General features: G+C 49.9%; 1 protein-coding gene across 1 annotated transcript; it reads right to left on the minus strand.

Annotated features, from left to right (window-relative positions):
• Window positions 1–3,713: 3,713 nt before the first annotated feature.
• On the minus strand, window positions 3,714–5,825 carry LOC143273135 (metallothionein-4). Its single transcript, XM_076571529.1, has 3 exons — window positions 5,772–5,825; window positions 4,482–4,547; window positions 3,714–3,973 (listed from the first exon to the last, which is right to left on the minus strand). Exons 1-3 carry the CDS (start codon window positions 5,800–5,802, stop codon window positions 3,882–3,884), a joined length of 189 nt encoding a protein of 62 aa, XP_076427644.1. The 5' UTR covers window positions 5,803–5,825; the 3' UTR covers window positions 3,714–3,881.
• Window positions 5,826–18,105: the final 12,280 nt, after the last annotated feature.

Genomic DNA, 18,105 nt, shown 5'->3' on the forward strand with positions numbered 1-18,105 from the left:
CTAGAAGAGTTTATTTGGGGCTTACATTTCAGAGGGTGAGTCCATGACCATCATGGCAGGGAGCATGGCAGCAGGCAGGTATGGTGCTGGAGCAGTAGCTGAGAGCTCGCGTCTTGAGACACAACCACCAGGCAGAGAGAGACACCTGGGTTGGTGTGGACCACAAAGCCTGCCTCCAGCTACCCCCGCCAACAAGGCCACACCTCCTAATCCTCCCTCAAGCAGTTCCACCAACTGGGGACCAAGTAGTCAACTATATGAGCCGGGGGGGGGGGGGGGCGGGGAGGGCGGGGGGGGGGGAACAATTTTCACCCAAACCACCACAATAATCAGTAACAGGCTTGCTTGTGAGAAATAGAAATGGATGGGTTAGTTGATTCTCATTTTCTCTCATTTCTACCACTCACGCCTTCCCTGCGCTTTGGAAACTGTGTCTGTCTCTCACACTGGTATCTGAACAATCCATGGACCCTACTGACACTCTGAGGTCATGGTTTTGTTTTGAGGACACAGGCCAGTAGATAGAGGAGTGTTTTTCTGGGGCCTGAGCAACATTAGGCAAAAGAGCAGATGTTAGGGTTGTTTGATCACACAGAGCCAAACAAGTACCAGGTCCCGAGTGATGGGGGCTGCCTCACATTCTGTAACACATTTAAGGTGTGTGGGTTGTGATGTGGAGGCTCTCCAAAGCACTGGGCCATGGGGGACCCCTCGTGTGGCATTGCCCTCTGTCTTTCTCTGAGCCGTGTATAAAGCTCAGCCAAGAATTTACCTGAGTCAGGCAGACCGCACTGAGTCCCGGTCCTGCCCCTCACAAGTCTGTGATGAGGGAGCCAGCCACTGACTGCCTCAGGCTTCAATTTCTGGAAAGTGGGTGTCATGACAGGGTTCTTCTCTAGAGCTGTGTCTTAGTTAGGGTTTCTATTGCTGTGAAGAGACACCATGACCACGGCAACACTTATAAAGGAAAACATTTTATTGAGATGGCGGCTTATAGTTCAGAGGTTCAGTCCACTATCATCATGGCGGGGAGCATGGTGGCATGCAGGCAGACATGGTGCTGGAGAAGTAACTGAGAGTCCTACATCTTGCAGTCAACAGGAAGTCGACTGAAACACTGAACACAGGAAACCTCCAAGCCGGTCCCCACAGTGACATGCTTCCTTTAACAAGGCCACACCCACTCCAATGAAGCCACACCCACTAACAATGCCACTCCCTATGAGCTTATGGGGGACAATTACATTCAAACTACCACAGGCCGTCAGGGCAGACTAGCTCCCTGCATTTGGAAGGGCAGAGGCAAAGGGAAGACTGGCCCGCATCCCATGTCCCACCCCCCCCACCCCCCCACCCCCGCGCCCAGCTTGTTCTGTTCCATGTGACACCAAAACTCACATTTCTAATGCCTCTTTACACCAGCCTCACCCTCATCCCTGAGGACAGCTCCCCTTGACCATCCTGCAGGCTCCACCCTAGGAAGGTCAGATGTGGGGAAGAGGTCACAAACAGACCCTGAAATTGGGTCCTGAGGTCCCATGTGATCAAAATATTGTCCAGAAGGTGGGAAAGGAGCTTAGAGGGGGAATGAGTGAATCCCTCTTGGACACCCCACTTAGGGCCTATAGACTCTTTTAAGATAACATCTTATTATGTAGCCCTGAGTGGCCTGGAATTTGTTGCTATGTTAGACTAACCTATGTCTATCTTCCTGAGTACTGGGATTGGAGGTGTATAGGTGTGTTCTACCACATTGAGCTCCCATAGACTCTAAAAAACTGTCTGCCTATCGCACGTGTGTGTGAGTGTGAGTGTGTGAGTGTGTGTGTGTGTGTGTGTGTGTTATGGTATGGTGTGTGTGCATGGCTGTGGCACACGTGTAGACGGCAGGGGACAATGTTTGTGAAGTCAGCACTCTCTTTCCACCTTTATGTGGGTTCTGGTGAGCAAAGTCAGGTCACCAGGCTTATGTGGCAAGTGCTTTACCTGCTGAGCTGTGGCACTGGTCCAAGACTCTTCATCTGTGGGGAGGGTAATCAGAGAGGGACCCTCTGAGGCAGGTGCTCAAGTAGCCATGGTTGGCTCTGAAATGTTCCTGTTTGCATAAAGTCTGCAAGGTGATGTTTTAAAACTATTCCACACAGTGCCGGATACGTCAAATGTCAGTATATGGCAAACAGCCACATTACACATGGGTGTTGTTCTCATCAAAAGGAGAGTCTGAGGGCTGATTCTCCCTTTCAAGGGTAGGTTAGAAATAAAAGAGATAGATATGGCTACCCTGTTGGCCTTTGGACAAGGCGAGGAGGCATTGGCTGAGGGAAGAGCAGCCAGCCTACTTGCCAGAGATACCTGCCTTGCCCCTGAAGGGTGTCACTGCCAACACCCTGTCCTTGACAGGCACTGTGGAGTTCTGTGGTTGCAGAGTGACGAGTCGGGGGCTTTCTCGGAGATTAAAAAATAGAAGACAAAAGTAGTCTTGTCCATAGAGAAAATCCTGTTTACGGGAATCTTCTCTGTGCATGGATGTTCGGCCACAGTTTCTCTGCACAGCCCCGAGCGGGGGGCTTTACAGAGGACAGAGGAGGAGGTTGAGCCTGGAGAGGGTGAATGAAGGTGAAGGCCTGGTGCCAAAGGCCACCCCTTTTCCATTGTTCTGAGATGCTGATTCGGCAGCATGGCTTGCTCTGGGGTGGGGCGTGAAAGCCTTCCCAGGAGACTCCTGGTGATTTCTAAACAGCTCGTTCCCAGGAGGATTAGGTGCTCAGCTCCAGGTAATTTGAAGTTCATCCTGCTCCTCCTTGCTGGCGCCCTTGGGCAAGGTCCCATTCTCATCACCCTGTGCCTAGTGACTGTGGAGAGGAAAGCCTTAGCTTTGGCTCCCAGTGGCATAAATACAAGGCCTCTCAGGGACTGGGCTGCCTGGTGCTGTGCTGAGGGCTGCATTGGGAACGACAGACAGTGGTGTTTTGTCCCCAGTGACGTCTGCAGGTAGCGCAGCCTTCTCAGCCATCCATCTAAAAAGTCTTAAGTCTCTGGGGCACATTATACTCCTCTGCCCCAGTTTCTCCTCCTGGTGTATGTGCCTGTCACCCTGACCTGGTGTTGGCCCAAACAACTAAACTACTGTGCGTTGGTGCTGGGGATGGTTTTTAGATGCACACAGGTTCTGCTCATGACTGGTTCAGAGCTTGAGACCAGTAGCTTTTTGCTCAGTGAATTTACCTGAGTCAAGGTTAGGTCAGGACTAAGACTGACTTGTGCCAAGGCAGACCCTTCACTCAGAGGGTTTTATTGGGAGGGGATCCCAGCAAGCATTGCCTGAGGACCACGCCACGGGGCAAGGAACAGCGCCTACGTGGTTTAGTGAGTGTGTTAGCTGGGAGCTGTTGGAGCTCAGCGCCGCTGCAGACTTCTGGAAGACAGTGTAGAAATGCTGGCTATTCATCTACCGGCTCTGGGTCCTGCCTGGCGTTGGTTAGGGACTGTTCTCAGGGTCATGAGCTCTCCTCTACTCATGGCTGCCCTGTGTTTGTAACATGGGAGCCAGCCTCAGGAGCAGTGGCAGCACCTTGAAGTGAGCAGCAGTGAGCAGCCACCTGCAAATGGGGGTCCAAGGGGCAGCTCGAGGGTCTGCGATAGAGCCAGCCCTTCTTGGTCCTTCTGGGTTAGGGTTAGGGTTAAACAATGCTCTGAGCCACTGGATAGCCATGAAAACTTTATTGCTCCAAGAACTTTACATGAACATCACCAGCACCACATTTGGGCATGTGTATGTGTATATATATATATAAAAGGCACAACTTATTATACAAATTCCATCCTTTGACTCAGGCACCGGGCAGTCACCTCCAGGATCTCTCCCTGTGCCGGGGTGGGTTTCAGGGGCAGCAGCTGCACTTGTCTGAGCCTCCTTTGCAGATGCAGCCCCGGGCACACTTGGCACAGCCTGGGGGACAGCAGGGACAGCAACCTGGAAAGGTGAGTAGGTGGACGGATGAGCTGTGGCCCTTCACTTCCCACTGCCTCTCCCATACCTTAGGAGGAGGAAATGAAGCACCTGCAGCAGGAAACCCTAGGGTGGGAGGCTGTGGGGTTTGAGAGCCAGAAGGGACCTCAGAGGTCCACTAGAGTCCATCAGAGCCTCAGGCAGGGTGTGAGCTTTTCAAAGGTCACAGCCATGATAGAGATATGATTAGAAGTCAGGGCTCATGACTCCAGGCCAAGGCTTTTTACTCTTCCTCACTGGACTGGACAGTACCTGTCCCTAGTCCCCTCCCCGCCCCAAATACCATGGATAGTCTTAGTGCTGCATGGGCTGCAGCCCAGGAGAACTCCCCCTCAAGTGTCTCCTTGGGTATCATCTCAGATCCCTCCCAATGAGAAAAAGGTCCCCAGAACCCATCCACTGCCCACATGGGGTGGATAGGGACAGAGGCTAGTCCACCCCCACCTGGCAGTGTCCTGGTGCCCACACTCACTTTTACGGCAGGTTTTACAGCTGCAGGTCGTACATTTGCAATTGTCTCCGCAGATGCAGATCCCTCCTAGGAGAGAGGGCAGAGACCGGTGAACACGAGGCTACTGACCTTGGGGAGCGGTGGGACAAGAGGGTGGCCCCAGTGCCTGTGGATGGTCCAGTGGTTCTAGCGACAGGCCGTGGATGGGGACTGGGGTGGCAGCATCAGCTAAACCTGGCTTACTTGTGGAAATGCACATTCCTGACCACAACAACCCTTGAATTGGGTCCATTTATAACTCTGTGTAGGGAAAGAACCGGGCATTTAAAAACACAACACAGCTGGTACTGATGTCCAAACAGGCTTGAGAACTAACAGATAAGGCCAACCCCAGCAAGGCCAGGGTTCCTGTGACAACCATCAATGGTTTTCATAGTCTGTTCTTGACAAGGCCAGTCGGAAACCCTGAATGGAAGGCAGAAAGGGGCACAGAGATGGGGGGAGGGAGACCATATCTTACTTTTATTTATAAAAATGACTCATACTTATTTGTCATTCTAAACTCATCCCATCCATCGTGTTCAATTTCAGAACACAAGAATTTTCTTCACCTTTTGCAGGTTTTGGGGACAGACATGTACTGTTAAGGACGAAGGATGCTTTCGAAATTTTTAGATGCTATTTTTTCAAGGCTATGAAAGCACAGGATGGTTTTGACCCCTGACCTCCCTCCTCCTGGTCAACATACTTCCTGGCACCAAGCAACCCAGACTGGCTTTGAATTTGCGTTCCCCCTGCCTCAGCCTTCAGCCAGCGCTAGAACCACAGGTAAGTACCACCACAACTGGCTTTTACCGTCTTGAGGTCCCAGCTAAGCCTTTAAGCGCTGACGTGTGCAAGTGCTTGCTAATTTTAGCCTTTCCGTAGATTGCCTAGTATGCAAGCAAGCCACAATGAGTAACCTCAATTTGTAAATGAGGAAACTGAGACCCATCAATCAAACGTGTTAGGGAATGAATGGCAGCACTCGTGGCCCCATTCCCTACTCTGGTGGCTGCCACGAGGGCCCTGCAGCTAGAAGCACTAAGGTTTTCAGGTCCCTTCCTTTGCTATTCCCTGCCTGGGCCAATGCATCCGTTTCAGCAAATCTGGCTGGGAGCCAGCAGAGTGGGAGCTGCCCCAAAGGTCGCAGATCCAGGACAAACCTCATCCACGGCGCCTAAGTGAAGAAGGAGCTTCCTATAGTCCCACATGCTGCCTGCAGGATACGGGGGCAAAGCTGTAAGCCCCCGAGTGGGCCTCCTTACTCACCGGACATACACGTGCATTCCCCAGGGTCCATGGTCCAGGTGTGTGAGTGGCTGAGAAAGGGAGGCTGAGGCTGAGCAGCTGGAGACTCCCTCTTTATAGTTGCGTAGGTGTGGACTACAGCTCACCCCACCTCTCCCTGGGGCCAGACGCCCTGCACACGGCCCAAGATGCTCAGGGCTAGGAGGTGGGGAAGGCAGGTGGCAGGGGCATCGGGCCCTCTGGGAAAGGGCTCGACCTGCCCTACCCGCTTACCTGCCAAAGTGTCAAGGAAGCAGTGTGAGGTCCCAGGGGCGCTCAGTGCTCGGGTTGTTAGCCACACACATCCAGCTACACAGAGTTCCCTGCCACCTCTGATCCCTCCTGCATGGGGCCACTCCTGCCCAGGCTCAGATTTTCATTCTCCCATGGCTGGTCTTTAAAGCCCTTATCATGGATGAGAAGGTGGAAAATCAGGGGAAATGTGCCCATCCAGACTTGGAACCTTTCCTTCCAGACCACACATGGGGTAGAAGAAGCAAAAGAAAGCAAGGTGGGGGCATTTAACCAGCCCCAACTCCCATCCCAACCCCATTCTTTCATAAGACAGCCATCTACCTTTCAGTGGGATGCAGAGTGCTACATAGATGATAGGATGCCCCATAGTTGCAGTGACCCCCGCCGCCTCTCTCTGTGAATGTGTGTCCCTTGGTAAAAGTGTCTCTGTACCTTGTTCAGTGTCTTGTACAAGGGTTTGTGGATATTGAATGCACAAAGGAATAGTGGATGGATAAGTCAGAAGAAATAACAAATGACTGAAGACATGAACTGGAAAGTGAACTAATGAATGACGGAATAATGCTTGAGTGCCTGTCATGTGGCCATATTGATGACCTCTGATGAAAAGCCGTTCTACCATTCAGTAAAGGGAAGGCATGCATCCTGGCTCCAACTTCCTCCACATTCTCAGCTTGTCTCCATCAGTTAGGCCCTAGCCTGACCCAGGATGCTTGAACTGAGACTATCTAGCGGGGAGAAAGGGACTTGACATCATGGGCATCAGAAGGGCTCCATGGCAGGTACTGGGGAAGAAGAAGTAATGAAATGATGTGATGGGGCAGTGATGGTCCCTGAAGGCATCCACAGTCTAGTGGTGGGCACTCCTTCATTCTCGCTTTCCAAGAGCCTGCACTGTGCTGGGAGCTGGGGGTCCAGTGCTGATTAAAACCAGAGCTCATGGTTGAGAGCGTCAGGAGGGCAGCTCAGCTCAGGAGCTGCGTGCGTGCGTGTGACTGCTCACGGTCTTTCTGGGCCCACACTCGAGCTCGTCCCAGCCCGTCCATGACACAGTGTTCCCCACCTCCAGCAGGTATCAATACTGCCAAGGGCCCGGCCCATGGGACAAGCCCAGGGATGGGAAGGCATGTTCTTCTACCTATCTAAGCCATCTCTCTCGGCTCTTTACCACTGGTGCCAGCAACTGTTTCCCCTTTGGATGGATGACAGTGTGCTGTTGCTCAAGGCCAATTGAACGGCAATGTTAAAACCCAATCCCTTAATGCTTCCATATTTCCCAATTTCTGGGCTGTGCAGGTTGAAGCATTATGCAACGCTCGCTGGTCCAGTCCAGGCTAAACTGTGTCCAAGATGGTCCAGGGCCCGAGAAAGATCACATCAGGCTTGCTCACTTCTCTGCCCGTTCTCTGGCTCTCAGCTCCCGATGGAGGGCAGTGGAAGGAAACAAGTCCACCCTGAGGACATGAAATGACTAGAAGCCCAGCTTCAACCCCTACACAGAGTCACACGTCAGGCTGGCCAGGTGGCGCTTGCTTGATGACCTGAGTTTGAGCCTTGGGCCCCCATGGAAACAGCTGACTCCTGCAGACCTCCACCTCTGGACCGTGGTACACATCTTTTTCTCACGCACAAAAATGAATAGATGTAAAAAGAAAAAAAATGTTAAAGAAATAAGCATGGTTTTGGAGAAGTGAAGCTTTAACCATGTGGGATTGATTCCAGGAGTCTTTGAATCTGAAGATTAAGTTCTAGGCCGTCTTACAGGGTTGGTAAGTACATGCAAGTATACAACATTTCCCTCACAGTGCTCTGAAGTGGTCCTGGCTGTCCTCAAACTCTGTCCTCCTGCCTCAAAATGCCGCGGTTACAGATGCAGTTATGCCCAATAGCTCTTCTTTTACACAGCAGTTTGGCTCCTGTGAGCCACCGAGTCCGAAATATCTCCGTCCCCAGAAATGACCACAACTTCACGCCTAAGTACATTGGAAAGGCGTGTCTGATGCCACCTCTTACCCAGCACAAAGTAGCTGAGTTTGTCCCTTCCCTTCCCGTGCAGGTAAAAGCAAAGCGTGTGCTGTCTGCAGCAGAAAATGCTACAGAGAAGTGTCTGGGGCTCAGGGCCGAGCAGGGCTTCCATCAAGCCATCGCAGCAGAGAAAGGTTTAGTATTGACATTAGCCCATCCCCATATTTGCTCTTCCCAGTTTCTCTATGTAAGCTCTGTTTATCTTTCCCTCCCTCCCCTCCTTCCTTCTTTTTTTGTTTTTTTTTTTCATTTATTTTAACTTTTAAATTTTTGAGATGATAATATAGTTACAACATTTCTCCCTTCCGTTTCCTCCCTCCAAACCCTCACATACCCACCCCACTCCCATGGCCTCTTTTTTTCACTGGTTGTTATTGCATACATATCTTACATATATTCATATATATTCCTAAATATAACCTGTTCAGTCTGTATAGTGTTACTTGCACGTATATTTTCAGAGCTCAGCATTTGGCACTGGGCTACCAACTGGTGTGCTCTTTCCTGGGAACGACCACCTCTTCTGCTCCCAGCTTTCCCCAGCCTGAGGACTGCACTTATCTATGGGTATAAAGACACACATTTATAGATTGTTGTTGGGGACTGTGATGGTTGAACGAACTAGTGGTTGTAGCTTCTCCTCCAATAACCACGACTTCACCAGCACTGAGTAGTTAGCCGTGTTCCAGAACCAGCCATGGTTTCCCTCTTGTTGAGCAAGTCTCAAGTCCAATTAGAGAGCTGTTGGTTACCACCAAGGTATGCATGCCACCACTACACCAGCAGGGGTACCGTGCTGTCCTGGCTGTTGGTGTGGTTCAAAGGGTGGGACTATTGGTTGCCTTCTTCCTTTGGAAGCTTACATGGCGCCTTCTGCTACCATGAAAGCCAGTCCTCAGGGAGGGAACATCCAGGTCAGTTTTTGTTCAGGGGTTTCTGGGTTCTTTTTCTAAAGTGCATGGTGTCTTCAGCAACAGGGATTTACCTTCCACTTCTTGGGGGTAACCAAGGCAACAGCAATGGGCTGTATGTTTTGGGACTTTCTTGGACAGTCCTGGCCAACAACTCAAAAGAGGGCGTCTGTCTGGTGTTGAGGTTTTTGTTAGGTGGGCTTTGGCTCTTAAGGGGAACACTGTCATGCCAGATGAGAAAAGTTCATTAGAGCTACATGTGTATGTTTTAAACACAGAATTATGTGTATCATAGGTTTGTTTTTGGTAAATAATTAATAGTATGATTCCTTGTGACTTTTTCCGACATCCTTGTGTTCTTTTACCTACTCCTTCTTTCTTCTGTATTTATCTCCCCCCTCCCCTAAATAACCTTTTCCCCTCTTCCCCATCAGATCATCTGTATTGTTATCCCCTTCACCTCCTCCCGCCTTCTTCTCTATTTACCTCCCTCCCTCTCCCTGAAAAGTGTTCCCCTCCCATCTCTTCTGACGTATTGCTTCTATCCCAGTATCCCCCTCTCTATTGTCCCCCCCCCCATCCTGGCAATGCTCCCATTGTGCTTTCCTGGTTTCTGTCGTTTCTACATTTCACTGTATGTGCGCATGCATGCACTTGTGTGGAGGCCAGAGGACAACTGCCGGGAGGTGGTTCTCTCCTTCTATCCTGTGGGTCCTGGGGACTGAATTCAGATCACAGGTTTGCCTGCAAGTTTCTTCACCCACTGAGCTACCTCTTCCTCCCCACCCCTCTCTCCTTCCTCCCTCCCTCCCTCCCTCCCTCCCTCCCTCCCTCCCTCCCTCCCTCCCTCCCTTCCTTCCCTTCCCTCAGATAGGGTCTTGCTGTGTAGCCTTGACTGGCCTGGAACTTACTATACAACACAGCCTGGCCTCAGACTCACAGAAATCTTTCTGCCTCAAGCCTTCTGAGTTACAGACATGTGGCCCTGTACACGATTCTCTTTTATTGTGTGAGCGTCTGTGTTTTAGATGTGCTCTCCCGATGTTCACCAGGCTGACACGGAACCTGTGACCTTCCAGACTCCTGACATTACAGGCTTGCGCCACCACATCTGGCTTGCTGGACCCTCTTGATGTGCGTCTTCCCAGGAGCAGGCTGGAGCCAGCAGTTTTATTATGCTGCAGGTGTACTGGCTTCTCTAGACCACAAGCATCTCAGGGCAGAGGCTGTGGCTTCACATTGCCATGCCCAGGCACATTGAGTACTTCTGCACAGTAGGTACTCAATGAATATTCATGAGTCGATGATGACTAACTGGCTCAATGAGCAGAGCTACCTCCAAGTGGTCTTCTCTTACTTTTGTCCGGAGACTCATAGAGCTACTCAGCTCGCCAGAAAAAACTTGAGAGCAGAGTCCCACCGCAATGGTTCAAATCCCAGCTTTGCTCCTTCTCTGCTACATGATTTGGGGCACGACTTTTCTGGGCCTTGATTTCCCCATCTGAAATGTCTGACTCATGCAAATGGTAGCCCTGTAACCTTGTCATGAAGGTTAAATGAGAGAACAGGAAGCAGCCTACCAAAGTCTCTGTTCGGAACCTGGCACAAAACTCCATATTAACATAATGACTATTGATGCTGTCATTACCGTCTGACTATATGACTTGGCAGTTGGTCCAGCCACCCACAGTGCGTGCATGCGTGTGTGTGTGTGTGTGTGTGTGTGTGTGTGTGTGTGTGTGTGTGTCATACTGAGGATGGAACTCAAGGCATTGGGCATGCTAGGCAAGTGCTCAACCACTGGGCCACACTCCCAGCCTTTACCCATGCTTTTGTATGCGTCAGGCTCATCCCATAGGCCTTATTTATGTCCTGAGCAAGATGCCATAAGCAATATATCCCATGGAGTTTGAGTCTCTTTGACCTCTGCTTTTAAGCTCAGCCTAGTTTGAGCACCCTAGTTTGGGGACCATGGAGTAAAGTTCTTTCTAACTTTCCTGACAATTCCTTTTGTTTTTCCTTCCTTCCTTCCTTCCTTCCTTCCTTCCTTCCTTCCTTCCTTCCTTCCTTCCTTCCTTCCTTCCTTCCTCCCTCCCTCCCTCCCTCCCTCCCTCCCTCCCTCCCTCTCTCTCCCCCTCCCTCCCTCCCTCCTTCCCTCCCTTCCTTCATATGTGGAGCTGTATACCTGTGAGCATGCGTGTGGAACCATTGGGTGGTTTCCTGTATTGCTTCCTACTTTATTGCCTTGGGACAGGGTTTCTACTGAACAGGTAGCTCACCCTTCTGCTTGACTGGCTCATCAGAGTCTCTGGGGTCTGCCTCTCTCTGCCCCATAGTGTTGGGGTTCCAGGTATATACAGCCCAGCTTCTCATTGTTGTTGTTTTGAGACAAGGTCTCTCTTTGTAGCTCTGGCTGTTCCAGGACTTGCTACGTAGACCAGGTTTGCATTAAACTCACAGAAATCCTCCTGTCTCTGCATCCCAAGTGCTGCGGTTAAGGCATGCACCACCATGTCCATCCAGCCCTATAGCCCAGCTTTTTACGTGGGTGCTAAGGATTTGAACTTGCGTTCTCATACTTACACAGCAAACATGAGTTGTTGTTTTTTGTTTGTTTGTTTGTTTGTTTTTTGCCACAAAACCATCTCCCCAATCCTAGTCTCTTCTTGTTTGTAGAACCCAAGATGGCCTCAACCTTGTGATCTCCTGCTTCAGATTCCTGAATGCTGGGGTTACAGGTATTTGCTACCATACTATACTACCATATTATTCATGCTAACTATAGTTTCTATCTTTTGGGAGGTCAAGTTTACCTTCTGCAGAGTCCTGTTAGCGGGTATTTCTGATTTATGAAGAACGAGGCTTGGGATGTTGGGGGTACAGTCAGAACAAGCAGGGGCTGTGTGCCTACCACCTGATCTTAAACATCCAGCTCTAGGGGAGCCCCTAGAAAGCAGGAGCCAGCTGCTAGTTGCCAAATGAGGACATGGAAGCCCAAAGAGACCAGCCACTGAGCCTGGGCTGGTGGGAGGAGGACTCTGCACTTGGCTCTCAGGACTCACAGCCAGCACCCACACTTAGCACTGAAGTACTCATGACAGAATACTTTAGCAATCTGGAGCAGCATGACATTACAGCGTGTTTATTAATTCATTTTTATTAGGAAAAAGTTCAAACACACATAAAAAACCAAAAGAACAGCATTTCTAACACCATCATAGTTACCACCCAGAATGAGCAAGATGCCGACGCTGTCCTCTTGCCTTCAGATGGTTTAATTGTAAGGGATGAAGTGCCGCATTTCATGTCTTTAAATAGCAGTGATGTGCTGGTGACTCCCACGGTGTCCTTACAGCCGGGGCTGCTCACTTGAACTCCAGCGTCACGCCTTTGGCTGCCACTCAGCAAGCTGGCCTGCAGAGCTCCTGTCTACTCCTCCTCCCCCAGGATTCACCCTGGCTTGAGACACCATCAGCTCCTGCCTAGAGTCTAGGCTTGGTTCATGTGCCTTTGTGTCTCTCTGCCCTCTTGACCTGACTGGTTCTAACTGCTGCTCGACACTCCGAGTGAGGAGTGAGCCTACTGAAAGCACATCATGTCGTTGTCCTACTCAAAGTCCTTTAGAAGCAATAAAGCCCTTGGTTGCCGGGCGGTGGTGGCACACGCCTTTAATCCCAGCACTCGGGAGGCAGAGCCAGGCAGATCTCTGTGAGTTCGAGGCCAGGCTGGACTACCAAGTGAGTTCCAGGAAAGGCGCAAAGCTACACAGAGAAACCCTGTCTCCAAAAACCAAAAATAAATTAAATAAATAAATAAAAATAAAAATAAAAATAAAGCCCTTGGTTACCCACAGCCAGCCTCTGCTGTCTCGCCTTTGTTTCCCATGGCTCTTCACAGTGTGTGTGTGTGTGTGTGTGTGTGTGTGTGTGTGTGTGTGTGTGTGTGGTTGGGTGGTTATGTGCAAACATGCATATGAGCATATACACTATGGGACATGTGTAAAGGTCAGGGGACAACTTTCAGGAACTGGTTCTCTCCTTCCACCATGTGAGTCCTAGGGATTGACTTGGTGGCCAGCACCTTTTTCCACTTGAGCTATCTCAAAGTTTTCATACTTTTTTTTTCTACATTTGTGAGCATACATAATCTACACACATATTGCTTTATCTATTTTTAAAGTTACCTAAGTGTGAGCCAGGTGTGGTGGCATATGCCTGTAATCCCAGCACTCAAAGGCAGAAGCAGGGTGATTAAGAATTTGAGGCCAGCCTGGCTACATAGAGATGCTATCTTAAAAAACAAAAAAGTGCATAGTGGTATCGCCAGTGTGGATATTGTCCCCCACCTCTTTCCTCCGCTGTCATGCGAGGTCCATCGGTGATGAAGCATAGTATGTGTCTATAGCCATGTGTGACAGACAGAGATGGAGCTGGAGCCGGAGAAAGCTGTGCCCCTCTGAGATTGAAGCTGATTCTTCCTCCCAAACTATATGCTACTCAAATGTGCCCACAAGTCTACTTCTCTGGTTCCAGGTTTTCTTCAATGATCCCTAGCAATGAATGTCACAGCCAGTACACAGCCAGCCCCCAAGGAGGAGGATGGCCCAGCACTGGGAACTGTGGAAACCAGGCCAAGGGTAATTAGCAGGCACCCCATTCCATGCCCTGTGCACCTGTACACTCTGTGAACCTCACAGGATCCCCAGGGCTCCTTGCTGTGGTTAATTACACAGAGCCCAGCTCCATAATTCAGTACCCGCTGGGCAGGTGAAACCCTCCACTTCATACACGGCCCTGAGAAAGGATGAGTAAGGCTAAAGCTGATAATTACCCACACTCATTGCCCATAGCAGTAAGTAAAATGGCTGGTCCAGCTCGGCTGTAAGCCCAGACCAGAGCTCATTAGTGGAAGGAGTCTCCCACCCTCTCTCCCTCTCTCTTCCTTCCCCTCATTTCTTATTCTTCTTTCCTTCCATCCTTTAATCAATCGTTGCAAGCACGTTGAGGGCACAGTCTGTGCCAGACTTTAGAGTAACCCCTCCGGATTGGGCAAGTGACCCAGGCACAGACCCACAGTCTTATGAAGGATCAAACCTTGTTCCCCAGTTATCAGAAAATGAGAAGGGCAGCCATGTGCAGGGCACGGGAGGGCAGAGTGCCCTTGAACAACCAGAGGGCAAGGACCTTGTTTAATACCATGCCTCACCCCAGTGTTGACCCTTCGTTTGCCTGTCTGGATAATCTCTGGCTTCCTTGTGGAATGTGGGAGGTAGACTAGGGGGTTTTCAGATTGTAAATGCTCAAAGCTCTGGGGGCCCCTGGGGGTACAGTATAGTAGCTGCTAGAGTGGTTGTTGCTCTTATCAGGCCTACACTTTCCCTCTAAAAACTCTGTTTTAAAAAGTGTGTTCCATCATTGCCCTCTCACACATGATGGGAGATTTTGTTATTGGTTGATTTCTTTGAGATAGGATCTTTCTATGTAGCCAGGCTGGCCTCAAATTTATAATCTTTCTGCTTTAGCCTCTGGAGTACTGGGATTATAGGTGTGTACCATGTCTGGCTCATAATACTATTTATGGATGGATGGATGGGTGGGTGGGTGGGTAGATGGATGGATGGATAGATAAATAGATAAGCAGACAGATAAAATCTTGCTACATAGCCCAGACTGGCCTCAAATTTATAATCCTCATGCCTCTGCCTTCTGAGATTACAAGTGTACACTACCCCTGCAGGCTCACACTGTTGTTGTTGTGGTCTTGAAGGGAGGCAGTGGCCAGTGGGAAGCTGCCTAGCAGGGTTGGTGGCCTTGTCCAGCATCCCCTGGGGTACTTGTGGCCGATCTGCACCTGCAGTGCCAAGTGGATGGAGCAGGTGGACATGCGCTCTTCTTGGTTCTCTTCTTTTTGAAAATTACTTTTAAAATGACGACCATTCTTTAAACAGAGAAGAATGCGGAGTTAAATACAGAATCTCCCAGTGCTATTGAGTGTTGGCACCATTTCCATGCTTCAAAGGAACAAAGAAGAGGACGGAGCCCTCTATGATCATGCTTGTTCTCGTGCCAACTGGGGACCAATTGCACAAGTTCAGTGTTTGTCCCGATTACACACCTTTTCCAAACTTTAGCACATATGTGCATACCTATAAAAGTGACATGCTTGGCTGGCTTACCAGCTTTCTAAATCTTACATGAAATGACATCATTCTCTATTTGGCTTCTTATGATTTTTGTCGCTTTTTATTTTTACTCTTTTGTTCAACATTTTGAAACTTTATGCTTTGAATTGCTTTTACCGCATATCATTTGACTGTTTCCTGGCTGATCTTCACCCCATTGTGGAACATTTAGATGTTTCCACTGTTCACCTTGGTAAACTGTTGCAATGAGTGTCCACGCAGACATCTTTCCCTATGTGGACTATGTTGGAGTCTTCCTAGGAGCTGTGTCTACAAGTGGACTTACACCTTGGAAGGGAACATTCTGACTTGACTAGATGTCCAGGTTGTGTATTGACGTGTCCATGAGCAATGGATGTAAGAATCCATTTGCATTGGAGTATCCATGTGCCTGGGAACACATGGCATTGTCAGACTTCTATAGCTTATAAACATAATTTGCATGTGTGTGTGTGTGTGTGTGTGTGTGTGTGTGTGTGTGTGTGTGTGTGTAGATCAGAGGACAGCTTGCAAGAGATCCAACTCAGGTTGTCAGGCTTGGTGGCAGGTGCCTTTACCCCCTGAGCCATCTCACTGGCCCGGACTTTTACATTTTTGTCAACTAAATTGTGTGTGAGGCTGTGGATGGAACATACATGACAGATAGTAATGGTTCATTTGGTGATGACTACCAAGGCTGTGTTTACAAGATTGGGGCCCATTCAGGCCTCACTCAGTGGTCCGTCATTCTGTATTCTATGGTTGCTGTCTGGGACATAGCTTTAATTGGGAGCACCTTGTGTCATTTTTTTTTTTAGATACTTTACATTTTTTTCTTTTTAAAAAATATTTATCTAAATATTTTAAATAAAAAATAAATATTTTTTAAAAATATGTCTTTAAAATATATGAGTGTTTTGCCTGTGTGTATGCGTGTGTAGAATATATGTGCCTGATGCCCATAGAGGTTAGAAGAGGGTGCTGGATCCTCAGGAAGCAGAGTAATGCACGGTTGTGAGCCACCATATGGGTTCTGGGAACAGAACCTGGGTCTTCTGCAAGAGCAACAAGTGCTCTTAACTAATCCATCTCTCCAGCCCTGACACATTCTGGTTTCTGGTGTCTTATACGTTTAGGAGGCTCAGAACTGACCTTGAGAGTTGAGGAAGATGGGCATCTTGGTATTCTCCAGAAGGTCAATCAAAGAGGTCAGGGAGAGAAGGTGGCAGTCCAGGTCAGCATCCTCGGCCATCCAGTCTTGTGCAGGTCGTTACGGAGCCAAGGGGCATGGTCTACAGGCAAAGGGCATCTTAGACCCCTGTACCTGGTCCCATTCACGTAGGGTGATTCATTCATCACAGGAAGCTTTTGTTTGTTTTACAATACTGGAAATCGAACTCAGAGTCTTGCACAAGCTGGGTAGGGGGATCTGCCACTGAGCTCGAGTCCCAGCCCTTTAATTTTTACTTTTTGACAATGTCTTACTAAGTTGCCCAAGCTGGCCTTGAACCTTTGATTCTTCTCCCTCCTGAATGGCTGGGACCACAGGCCTTATGTCATCAGGCTTACCTCACTGTAAGAAGACTTTACTTTCATAATGCCTCTTGCTTGAGAGGCCTGGCAGATGCAGACTCACTCTTCAAAGTAAGATCATTCTAGAATTCCCTAGTTCCAAGGGTGGTGATGTCACCCAGACCTTCTCCTTCCAGCCCTGTGTAGAGACGGGGTGCCTGAGGCCTGCAGAGGGGCAGGACCTGTGCTCTCATCCACCTGCAGCCTTTGTCCAGTGAGGCGATGAATTAGGGAGGAGAAGAGCCCAGCACCTTGAAACCTCTCGGGCATCTGTGATGTGGAGCCATTTGCAGACTCATCTGCTGAGATTAAGCAACTCCAGGGAGGGGGACCTCACACAGTGCCACGTGCCCCACCCAGGGCACAAAGAAGAGGGTTTTATGGTGGAACTGGGGAGCCGAGCCACCACTGGCCAGCATCACAGAACTAGTTGTGAAATGAATCAAAATCCTGCCACACAGTCAGTCTTTCTCCCTCCTCCTCCTCCCTCTCCCCTTCCTCTCCCCTTCTTCTCTTCTCCCTCTCTCCCCCTCCCTCTCCCCTTCCTCTCCCCTTCTTCTCTTCTCCCTCTCTCCCCCTCCCTCTCCCCCTTCCTCTCTCCTCCCCTCTCCTCCTCCCTCTCCACCTTCCTCTCCCCCTACCTCTCTTTTTCCTCTCCCTCTCCCCCTTCTCCCCTCCTCCCTTTCCTCTCTTTTCTCCCTCCCCCTTCCTCTCTCTCCCCCTCTCCCTCTCCCCCTTTCTCGTCTTCTCTTCTCCCTCTCCCCTTCCTCTCTCCTCCCTCTTTCCCTCTCTCCTCCCTCTCTTCCCCTCTCCCCTTCCCTCTCTCTTCCCCTCTCCCTCTCCCCTCTCTCTTCTTCTCTCCTCCCTCTTTCCCTCTCTCCTCCCTCTCTTCCCCTCTCCCTTTCCCTCTCTCTCCCCTCCCTCTTCCCCTCCCCCTCCCTCTTTCCCCATTCCCTCCTCCTCTTTCTTCCTTTCTCCTTTCCTCTCCTTCCTCACCTTGATTTTTACTCCTTTTCTTTTTTCCTTCCTAAAACAGAAGCCTCACCCCAGGACTCAGAGCATCTGAGCCCCCTATACGCCATCACTCACGCTCAACTTCACTTCCCCGCCTCAGTTTCCCATCAGGGCAATCCCTTAGACAACATCTTCCCCTTAAGAAGCTTGCCTTTGTCTGTAGCAAGGTGACCAAAGCCACTTTTGAAGGAATGCCCTCTAACTGTTCATGGTGCAGAGGAGGCACGTTTTTGTGAGTTTTTCTCAGCTCAGACCCTGCAGACCTGCATCATGCTTCCCAGATTGCCAGAATACAAGCCCCATTTCCAAAACCTGGGATCTGCAGGCTTCTGTGTCACAACTGGTCAGCAGAGAGGATGAGGCTCAAGCCACAGAGCGC

Source organism: Peromyscus maniculatus, chromosome 5 (assembly GCF_049852395.1).
Source record: "Peromyscus maniculatus bairdii isolate BWxNUB_F1_BW_parent chromosome 5, HU_Pman_BW_mat_3.1, whole genome shotgun sequence".
Classification (NCBI taxonomy): domain Eukaryota; kingdom Metazoa; phylum Chordata; class Mammalia; order Rodentia; family Cricetidae; genus Peromyscus; species Peromyscus maniculatus.